Genomic DNA, 10,146 nt, shown 5'->3' with positions numbered 1-10,146 from the left:
ATATTCAATAAGTGTTTGTATTTAGTGCAATCTAGCGTAGATCATCTAATCAATTAATTGCTTGGTCTATAAATACATTTTCTGAAGCCAAAAGTGACATTTTGACTTGACCAACAGTCCAGACCCCAAAGATATTCACAGTTCACACTGATAATTGTTTCAATTGTTTTTGTAACTGCATCTTGTAGATGGCAATAGGCCAGATATTTGAACAGGTCGCAGTAGGAAAATGAGAGGCTTAACTAATAAAATAAATGATGGCTGAGTTCCATTTAGCTGTTTCAGTTTCAGCTGACATTTATAGTGATTGTCCTACTGTGACAAGTCAAAGTATCTGCAGTGGGGAAAAAAACTTCAAACAGACAACATGACACAAGGAGTACTTCTCTGCCATTACGAGGCACATTGCATGAATTTAATAAAGTGCAAATCATACAAAATGTCCCTAAGCCTTCAAGAGTGACCTTCCGAACCTGGAGTACGGCTAGTGCAGTGCAAAAGCAGGCTGCCACTTTGAGCAGTACGGTGTGAGTGTTCATAGACCCAGAGGCAAGGCTACTAATTACAGGCAAAAGCCGTGATCGACTGTGTCAAAATCAAAAGGCGTCCATATGAAACAGTCAGTCTTTGCTGATCCACTTGTTTCTTCACATTCAAAGCACATGCTGTACCATCAATGTGACAAATTCAGCTCATGTGTATGCTTGATCACACAGTCCTGTGCAACTAACTCTAAATATCTAACTCACTTCCTGAAATCTACAGACAATCACAAGGTTACATCTCTCTCATCGCAAGCTTTTTTCTAGAATAACTGCATCAGATGTCTATTGATGTCGGCCGAGGCCTGCTGGAAGACAACGCTGTCCTTTCATCTTCATCACAGAGCAGTTTCTCCCTCTCCTGCTCCCATGTCCACCCTCCTGTGCACCCTGCTGTCCTCTATATCTTCCCACTCGTCCTCCAGCCCCTCTGCATCCTGCGTTCTGATTGGTTGGTTCAAGCGAAGGAGGCGGTATCTAAGCGGCACCAAGAAGAGGGCGGGGTCAGGCATGGGGTGTGGCCTCTGCGGTGACGTCACTCTCTCCTGTGGGACGCAAGCTCGGACTCTCTCCTCCCTCATGCTGACACGCCTCTTGTGTCTCGCGTCTGGTTGGCTGGGAGAGGATGGAGGAGGCGGCGACAGAAGCCAGTCTGAGCCCCCCCCTTCATCGTCATCATCCTCCTCATCCTCTTCATCTTCATCTTCTTCTTCTTCTTCTACCTCCTTTCGCCTGGGCCCTTCCTCTCCCTCTGCAGCAGGTTCTGTGCTCTGCCGCTGCTGGAACAGTTTTAAGCGAGCGGCGTGGAGCTCGTGGCAGAGGCTCGTCGTGATGACATTTTGGTGCTGCAGCTCACGACTCAGCAGCGTGATCTTGTGGCTACGCCGTTTCAGTTCCTCCAGGAAACATCGCTCTTCTTCCCGGAGGCTCCTTCCGAGCGCCGATGCTCGTGCCCGGCCAGCCCTCAGCTCCCCACGTGCAGCGACCGTCATGCACTGCTGGTCCTCTAGGAGGCGCTCGGCAGCCTCACATCGTGCTGCGAGCTCTGCTTCCTCCTCTGAGAAACAGACATGAACACACAAAGTATGGACTGAGGTACATACGCACAAAATCAATGCATGTGACTCAAATGATGAAACACAACATGATGCAATGTTGTAGGATGAAACCGTACTTTAATTTCCAACAAAATGTTGCTACGTTTTCTAACTTTTTATGGGTGACATTACGTTTTCACACACTGCAACAAAGCAAACATGCTCAATCACAAATCTATCGAGTTATCTATCTTGCATTTTCTTGCAGGAAGCAGGGCTTAGTGTTACATGACGTATGCACACACATGCACCGAACCAACTTTTTGTCTCCCAGTGACTCATTTTTGATCATTTTCATGTGAGGTAACATATTCAAAAGATTTTTTATGATGGCATTTAGAGAGAAACTGCAATTAATGGAGGTAGATTAATGGCCAATACGTGATCCACTTGGTCAGTCAGAATAAGTGCCGATACCAATAGTGCATATCTAATCAGTGCAATCCTTTTACTAACAATTATGAAATGAATGAACAAAATATATTAAATATAAACATACATTAATGGTGTTTATAGTAAAAAGGTGTCTCTCACTTTACTGTGTTGTATCTGCCTTGTCACTGTGCCCTTGTCTATCATGACGTCTGTGTGAGTCCTCCTCTGCACAGCCTTTGTGCTTTCCTTTCCACAATTAGGATATACAATTTCAGCATCTCCCACATATCATTTCCCCCCTTGTCAGCGAAGAGTTGCAAAGTCTTACCTTCTGTGTTTCTATCAGGAAACCTGGAGTCCAGCTCACAGCTTAGCTCTGCAGCCAAGAGGAGAAGAAACACAACAGGCAGACAGAGAGAAAAAAAAAGATAAGACAGGGTGACGGACAGGCAGTCAAGCAGCTGAGAGACGCATGAAGAGATGGAGAGCGGCAGGTCACCGGCAGACTGACCGTGACAGCGCCTCTTCAGGTGTGTGATCTCCAGCTGCAGACCGGTCAGCATGGCCAGGTGCTCCTGCTTGAGGAAGGCGATGCCTCTGTCCACGCTGGCCACCTGCTGCTCCAGCCTCCCTGCATCCATGGCTGAATCCCCACACAACCTGCACACAGATGCACACTGACTTCCCTGTACAAGCATGTTTATACTACAGCAGTGTCCCAGTTTGAGCTCTGACAGAGGACAGTGCCTGGATATTAAGTGTCAGTCCAATATAGTGATGCAATTTAATAATATGCATATTTATGAAAATAGGGTCATAAACCTTCAGTTACTCCCCTCAACAGTAAGATTACATTCTTATCTTATTGTGATATAACGCCACAAACTCTATGACGACCTACATTTATGTATCTTTTCTGCAACATTCAAGAGATTTATCAGGCAATTCTCTCGAGAGCTTCTTTGCAATATGCCTCCACTCTGTTATTTAATCCAATTCAGTCTGATTTTCTCGCCCGTCTCTGCGCCGTTGCTCACTGCTGCTCAGCGTCTACCTGTAACCGTGCACTCCACTCATCGCTGTGGCCGTGGCCTACCGTGATACTGAAACGGCGTCCTCTTCAAAGCGTTTCTCATGGATCCTCGTATCGCCCTGCTATCTCTGCCCTTGATGCAGCACAGATGGAGAAAACAAAAGAACCGTGCAAAGCGGCCAGTGCGCAAAACGGCGCCTTCTTGTTGCGCTCTCGGGTGAGCGGTTTCAGGGCTGCAGCTGCGTGTATGTGTTTTTTTTCTTGGTGTGAATGGATCCTGCTGCAGTCAAGAGCCGGAATAACCTCCTCATAACCTTCCGGCTGTGCGGGCTGCACGGTGCCGCTGCTGTACACACAACAAAGCAGGCCGGTATGAGGGGTGATCAGTGCCACGACGCAGGAAGAGGAGGAGCTGCGTGGAGAGGATGGTGCCAGCTGTTGCAAAAAGGAAAGGCAATAAGGCATAAAGCGAGCTAAAGTGTCTACCTTTACAGTGTTACCTTTATTTTTCATTGACCTTTTTGGAAAAGTGTAAGCATCATATGAGACTATTAATTCATTTTCAGTGATAATAGTGTGAAATAATGTAAAAATACTCTCAAACGTCCTAGATTCAACTAATATTAGCATAGTATTATTAGTATTAGTAGCATAGTAAAGCAATGCAAAGAAGAAGTGTCTCCTTGCAGTGTTGAAATTATTTTCTGTTATTGATTTTATATATATATATATATATTTTATATATATATATATATATATATATATATATATATTTTTTTTTTTTTTTTTTTTTTTTAAAGTGGGCTGCACGGTGGAGCAGCAGGTAGTGCGCGTGCCTCACAGCAAGAAGGTCACAGGTTCGATTCCCGGGTCAAGCCTTTCTGTGTGAAGCTTGCATGTTCTTCCCGTGCATGCGTGGGTTTTCTCTGGGCACTCCGGCTTCCTCCCATAGACCAAAAACATGCTCATTAGGTTGATTGGTGACTCTAAATTGCCCCTAGGTGCAAGTGTGAGTGTGAATGGTGTGTGTATGTGCCCTGCGATCAGCTGGCGACCGGTCCAGGGTGTACCCCGCCTCTCGCCCGTCAACAGCCGAGATAGGCTCCAGCCCCCGCGACCCCGAAAGGGATAAGCGGCATAGAAGATGGATGGATGGATAGATATATATTTAAGTATTAGCAGCTTATTAATGTTGTAGCTGATCAAAGTGTGTCTGTTTGGTGGTTCAAAATCTTGCCATCCTCTAAATCGAGGCTTCAGCTGTTCATATTCTTATTATTTTCACGATAAATTAATCAGCTGATGATTTTACTCAATAGTCATTCTGCCTGTGAAGTTTCATAAAATAATGACAAATCAAATCCTCACACTTGAGAGGCTTGAACCCACAGATGTTTGGTATTTCTTGCTAAAAAATGACAAAATACTCTTTAAAAGTCAGACAGCTTCCTCTGCGTCCCCTCACTGTGTGGCACTGACCATCCCTTATAGACACACTAAATATGTTCACTATGTTTGCTCAGAAGGTTTCAGCACAGGATAAACCCACCTGTGTTTTAGGCCAACAGATGTCCAACATCAATGTAAACTCTGAATTGAAATTGGTTGCATCCCAACATTTTAGAGAGGCAAGTGAGATCAATCATGGCAGTCCGTATGCTCCACAATCACATATTATAATAAACCTCTTTTTCCACACAATATTCTGCTGTAACTTAACGCAGGACATAAAGAAGAAAAAAAAACTGCACAAATTCAGGTTGAGTTTATTTGTTCTGTGGAGTCCTTTGTGACATACTGTTATAAGACATCGTCCCTATACCGGTGTAATCTGGCCATCAGTGTAAATAACATAAATCATATTAAGATAAACACAGCAGGTAGAATTAAATGCATTTTTTTAACTGTTGCTATCTGCTCCCCGTGAAAAATTTGATGAGGCTGTGCTTCTCATTGCCGCCCTGCTGTTTCTCACTCATGCTGGGGAGGGGGACAGGCTGACTGTGCAGAGAGGGCTCGTAGTAAGGACAGACTTTGAGATGAGCAGATATAGGGGGGACGTCAGCCATATGCCATGAATCCACGGTGGAGAAGAGGTGGCTAAACTCCCACACCTGAAGATCAAGAGGAGGAAAGAAAAGAAGGATAAGGATCACTGTTATAATGGATTCATTATTGTAAAACACTGAAATGACGGATGGACTGGATGATTTAGCATCTCACAGGTTTGGCCTTCCACTTGGCTCCTCCATGTGAGTAGGTCCTCCTCTCCCAGCGGAGGGTCACCATCCCTCTGTCCTGCAGCAGCGTGGAGCACACCTGCCTCATGAGCTGGGACACCAGAGCCAGCTGGGACAGGGACAGACTGTCCAGGAAACTGGCCATGTGGCACAGCACCTCGTAGGGCAGCGAGCTCAGGGAGTCCTCCGCTCTTCCTGCCCGGCCTCCTCTCTTCCTCTGAGTGGTGGAGGAGTCCATTGAGCTCCTGGGTGGCTGGGAGGCATCAAATACTGAGTCTTCAAGTGTTGGCCGCAGGTTGAAACTCCTCAGCTGCTTACTGCAGGGAAGTAAAGATGCACTGATGAGGATTTCATTCACCAAAGCAAATACCAGCTTTAGTAAATGCAACCTGAGTTTCTGCACTCGACTTTAAGATTGCGTGTGTGGTGGAGAGTATAAAGTTTGTCTTACTTAAGTGTGTCCTGAGTGTGAGCAGGTATGGGTGTATCATAGTATTTTTACAGTGGCTAAAAGTCTTCAGTTGTGAAACTCTTAAAATACAAATGTTGATCTTAAAACTTGAATCTGGACTGATGAATGTAAGTTGTTCTCACTTGTAGGAGACGGTGGCTTTATGTGTGGAAGGCTGAAACCTCCTCTGGCTGTAGGTGCATCCCAGGTACGCCAGGGGACACCTCTGCTCGAACCATCCACTCAGAGACGTCTGGATGTCGCTGTGGACGTTCCTGGAAAAGAGATGAGGATCAATATGTTGAAACACTCACATGTCCATCCACAGAGAAGGATAAAGGCACTCATAATCAAGCGAATATAGATTCTGCTTCTATTTTACATCAGCAGCATTTGATGACATTCCCAGTTGGTGGCATCCTTTTGGTTTTCCACAACTGTTAAATTCTCAGTGACAAATCAACATTTATTGCTTTCATTTTAGTCCTTTGAGACAAACTGTTGAAAGTGACACCTGAAATGTGTGGCGAACTCTCTGCGGTGGAAGCTGTGACCACAGAGGAAGGTGAAGGCACAGTTGGCTCTGCCGTGTCTACTGTTCACCCTCTCCGCCTGCAGCTGGAGATGAAGCTTCAGTGGCCTGTCCACCATCACCTCCCCCAGGGTCGTCTTCTCTTTAAACGGAGCCGAGCGGAACGAGTGCGTTTGCGTTCCCACGTCGACGTAGAGCCCGTCGGTTGCCTTTGACTCGCTGATCTGCATGAAGACCAAAAGCATGCAGGAGTTCATTTCTTTCTTTTGACTGCAGAGAAAATGGTTGTGGTCCAAAAAAAAAAAAAAAATGCACCACGGAGAATTATTTTTTTTTGCATGAAGAGTTATGCATTGTCTTCTACATCTGGATACACATCAGAGAGCTTGGCTTTAATGCACATTTTGCATCTTGATTGCTTTTCTATTTTCTGAAGAAAAGCCGCAGTGCAGCTGCGCGGTGATGCAATGCACGTGTGCAAATTATACTCATAAATATCTGACTGACCTTGTGACCCATGACCACCATCTCGGCGTAGCCTAGCAGGGTGGCTGTGGCTTCATCGCTGTACCAGTCCTCCTCTTTGACTCCCAGGTCTGACGTGTCCACACTGCAAGGTTCACTTTGAGCGCGAGCAGCCGTGTCGTACAGATGAGCCCGCCGCCTGAAGTGATAGCTGTCAGGGATCTAACGCAGAAGAGAAAAATACAAGAAAATATAAACAAAGAGCGGGTCAAGTTTTGGAGAATTCCTGTGATAAATTTCTGTCTGTGTGTTTCTCACTGGTTTAAAGTGGACATGGCTCATCTGGAAAAGGGTGATGACACGTGCATCTGTGCACCAATCAGGATTGAGCAAACTCTGATGACAGTTTTTGGGACTGTTTACTCACATTGCTACGTCACTATCGATCAAATCTGATGAAATCACAACATTCACTGACAGTAAATACATTTGAAAGCATCACCTTGAAAGAGCGCAGGGTCTGGACTGGGATAGGCTCCAGGCTGCCGTAGACAAAATCTCTATCCCTTGGTGTGCAGGCCTGGATTTGGCCGAAGGTGAGCAGCATGCGTCCGTGATGCACCACATACATGTTGTACTCCTGCGGGGTGAGCTCCTGCCCCAGACGCTCCAGCACCCCCTCCTGCCAGGGGGCGTGCCCTGTCTTACTTGTGTCATGTGGATCACAGTTTTTGTTTGCAGCCTCACCGTCTTCCTTCATGTCTCTGTGGTCTGCACTTGTCCCCACGCTGTCCTGCCTCTGGGTCTTCACCTTCTCACCGGGTTTTGGTTTTTGTTTCGGATTGTCTTGGTTTTCCTGAGCGACAGTGCAGCCGCCTCTCTCCTTGCTGAACATCAACTCACACATGTCGAATTTCTCTTTGCTGAGGCTCAAGCCTTCCACTGCACCGTTCTGTACAGCCTCTTCAACACCTTTATTCTCACAAAAGCGGTTTTCTGCAGGAACTGATGTGGAGAGATCTACAGGAGACACGACAGAGCAGAAATTGTGTTTTTTGTGTTAAAAGTATGGATACACTTTTGAAAGATTGGTCGTTACTCTACCTTAACGACTCATAATGGACTTTATAACAAGGCACAATCTCTTACAGGAGGCATCTTTTAAAATGTAGTTATTTCATTTTGGACCAAAGCAATTTACCTTCTTTAATATCTTCATGTGCGACACCATTGACTAAACCTCCTCCTGCAGCCTCCTCTATCTTTTCATCCTTTATTTCCTCCTCTACTGCCTCCATCAGCTCTGGATAGAGGGGCTTCATTTTCAAGCGGTCATAAAGGTCTGACTGATCCACCAGGGCCATAGCAAGATCCAGAGCCTCTCCCTGCTCCTCATTTTCCTTCATCACGTTCTCTTGCAGAGCTATATCCCCATGTGGGCTTGTGTCATCAGTGGGCCAGCGGAGCCACTCCATGGAGCAACACACCACGCTGGCCGGACACACCTGGAGGTGAGCTGCCTGCGAGGAGCGGGGCAGGTGGACCGGGCAGCCGTACTCAGCGTTCAGGCAGGGCACCCTCACGTTAGGGCAGAGCAGCAGGTGATCCTCCTCTTTGCACAGGTGGAAGAGAGCTCCACAGTGCAGGCGGCAGGGGACGACCGCACAGCACACCGAGACCTCCACCCGAGCCCTGCAGCGCCGGCTGTAGCAGGAGTCACAGTGGAGGTGCTGTCGAACCCTGGAGGCTCGAGAGCGCTGACTCTGATAGTGAGAAAAAGAGAGGAGACAACAAGGATGAAAGATGACAGAGAGATAAATTATATTAAACATGGTACATCAACATTGTATAATGCTTAATACTTGATTCAACATCAGGAATTATATCTGAAAAGTCTGTGACTCACCATCTCTGTATGACTTTGAATCAGAGGTTTTGTAATCCTGCAAGAAAAGTTGCCATTCAGATTCATACTTTGATCTGTAACATAAGCCTTAAGCAGTGGATCACATAGGCCAGTGATCCTCCACCTTTACGGCATGCGACCCCTGAAGACAAATTTTCAGAGGCCTGAATTTGTTTGGTTTGTTTTTTTCTGTCTTGTTCTCTCATGACCCCTCAGATTTATACTGCAATCCTTTAGGGGGTCTGCACCTGACATAGGCCACACAACCATTCAACAGCAAACAAAGACAGTAATGGGAAGCATTTTGTCCTTCATGCACTAAGCGCTAACAAGTGTTATTTGGCTCCAAAGCTGTCTTACAATTTCAAAGGTACTTAATCTGTGTTCTCACTGTGAATAGAAGAGCTGATATTCAAAGTAAAGTGTAAACTGCGGGCTGGTATCGTTGTACTGTTCTGTTATGTATCCTGTGGTGCACTGTGAGCACTAAAAGCAACTGAAATGTTTAATGATTAAAGATAAATTTATTTGAGCAGTTTCACTGTGCTACTCACAGTTTAGATCAGCAAAAACAGACATTGTCAAAATATTTAAACAAATTCACAGCGGGCTCAAATCCTACATAGACAAAGGTCTTACCAAGGTGCTGCCACAGGCGTCCTGCGCTCTTCTCTTTGCTTGTATAACCTTGCTTTCCGTCCCTGTGCGCTTTGAACTGGCAGGTTAAAATTAGCCAAGAAGCAGCAAGCAGGTTCATCAGGAGACATAACTCCCCCCTCAGTTTCTTACCCTGCAGCGGTGGATTCAAGCTGCAGCCAGACTTCATCTAAATCTCTTCATCTTGTGGAGGAGTGAATGTGTCTGAGCACCTGTTTCCAGAGCAGAATAAATGGGTCATCCTCTGTTGGGATCCCTGCAATAAAACACACTCAATGTTTTGATTATACTTGAATATCCACTAGAGGACACTGTTTGGATCTTTAAAAGACTCATTTTGCTCTCTGCAGGTTGAAATCAATTATGGAAAGCAGCACAATATGAGACAGAGGGCAGTCGGTGAAAAATATTTCCTCATGTATGTGGGTGAGGGGCTGGGTAACCCAAACCATGTTTCTGACCACCTGTGTAACATTTCTCTGTCAGTGCTTGGCTCTATTTATAACACTGACACATTGCACAGACACACACAGACACACAGAGACACACAGACACACACAGACACACAGAGACACACAGACACACACACACACACACACACACACACACACACACACACACACACACACACACACACACACACACACACTTTGGTCTTTTAATCACAAGACGGAGTGCGAGGAGCGTGTTACAGCAGTAGGCTAAGGTCTGTAATTATCTTTTCCCATTGACTCTATTGCCACAGGACTCTGCTGTGTCCTCTCACTGTGCATTTACATGCATTTTTCCAAGCTGATTGCACTGCGAGACTTCAAGACTCACAGTTTCCTCTCTATGTTTGCAGGACA

At 45.9% G+C, this 10,146-nt stretch overlaps 2 protein-coding genes across 3 annotated transcripts; both read right to left on the bottom strand.

Moving 5' to 3' along the window:
• Positions 1 to 381: 381 nt before the first annotated feature.
• On the bottom strand, positions 382 to 3,406 carry LOC139344755 (coiled-coil domain-containing 92B-like). Of its 2 annotated transcripts, XM_070983125.1 has the most exons (4): positions 3,111 to 3,406; positions 2,526 to 2,674; positions 2,343 to 2,390; positions 382 to 1,599 (listed from the first exon to the last, which is right to left on the bottom strand). In XM_070983125.1, exons 2-4 carry the CDS (start codon positions 2,653 to 2,655, stop codon positions 881 to 883), a joined length of 897 nt encoding a protein of 298 aa, XP_070839226.1. In that variant the 5' UTR covers positions 2,656 to 2,674; positions 3,111 to 3,406; the 3' UTR covers positions 382 to 880. The 2 variants fall into 2 exon arrangements, with proteins under 2 accessions (XP_070839226.1, XP_070839225.1); XM_070983124.1 differs by lacking the exon at positions 3,111 to 3,406 and having other exon boundaries at positions 2,526 to 2,824.
• A 1,551-nt stretch (positions 3,407 to 4,957) lies between these two features.
• On the bottom strand, positions 4,958 to 10,071 carry LOC139345029 (F-box only protein 40-like). Its single transcript, XM_070983477.1, has 8 exons — positions 10,042 to 10,071; positions 7,937 to 8,492; positions 7,238 to 7,755; positions 6,778 to 6,957; positions 6,253 to 6,494; positions 5,882 to 6,013; positions 5,271 to 5,604; positions 4,958 to 5,161 (listed from the first exon to the last, which is right to left on the bottom strand). The coding sequence occupies exons 1-8, from the start codon at positions 10,069 to 10,071 to the stop codon at positions 4,958 to 4,960; spliced, it is 2,196 nt and encodes a 731-aa protein (XP_070839578.1).
• Positions 10,072 to 10,146: the final 75 nt, after the last annotated feature.

This window comes from Chaetodon trifascialis, chromosome 16 (assembly GCF_039877785.1).
Source record: "Chaetodon trifascialis isolate fChaTrf1 chromosome 16, fChaTrf1.hap1, whole genome shotgun sequence".
NCBI classification, from domain to species: Eukaryota; Metazoa; Chordata; class Actinopteri; order Chaetodontiformes; family Chaetodontidae; genus Chaetodon; species Chaetodon trifascialis.
Note: the sequence above shows the minus strand (reverse complement) of the source record. Positions and strands in the feature narration are given on the sequence as shown.

Bases quoted from the DNA above. Each gene is read 5' to 3' on its own strand.
- LOC139344755 (XM_070983124.1), bottom strand. From the start codon at position 2,712: ATGCTTGTACAGGGAAGTCAGTGTGCATCTGTGTGCAGGTTGTGTGGG. The intron at 2,391-2,525 runs GTCAGTCTGCCG...TCTTGGCTGCAG, and splicing joins CCTGAAGAGGCGCTGTCACG to AGCTAAGCTGTGAGCTGGAC. The intron at 1,600-2,342 runs GTAAGACTTTGC...TCTGTTTCTCAG, and splicing joins TCCTGATAGAAACACAGAAG to AGGAGGAAGCAGAGCTCGCA.
- LOC139345029 (XM_070983477.1), bottom strand. From the start codon at position 10,071: ATGCACAGTGAGAGGACACAGCAGAGTCCT. The intron at 7,756-7,936 runs GTAAATTGCTTT...TGTCTCCTGTAG, and splicing joins ACATGAAGATATTAAAGAAG to ATCTCTCCACATCAGTTCCT. The intron at 6,014-6,252 runs GTGTCACTTTCA...TCTCTTTTCCAG, and splicing joins GAGTTCGCCACACATTTCAG to GAACGTCCACAGCGACATCC.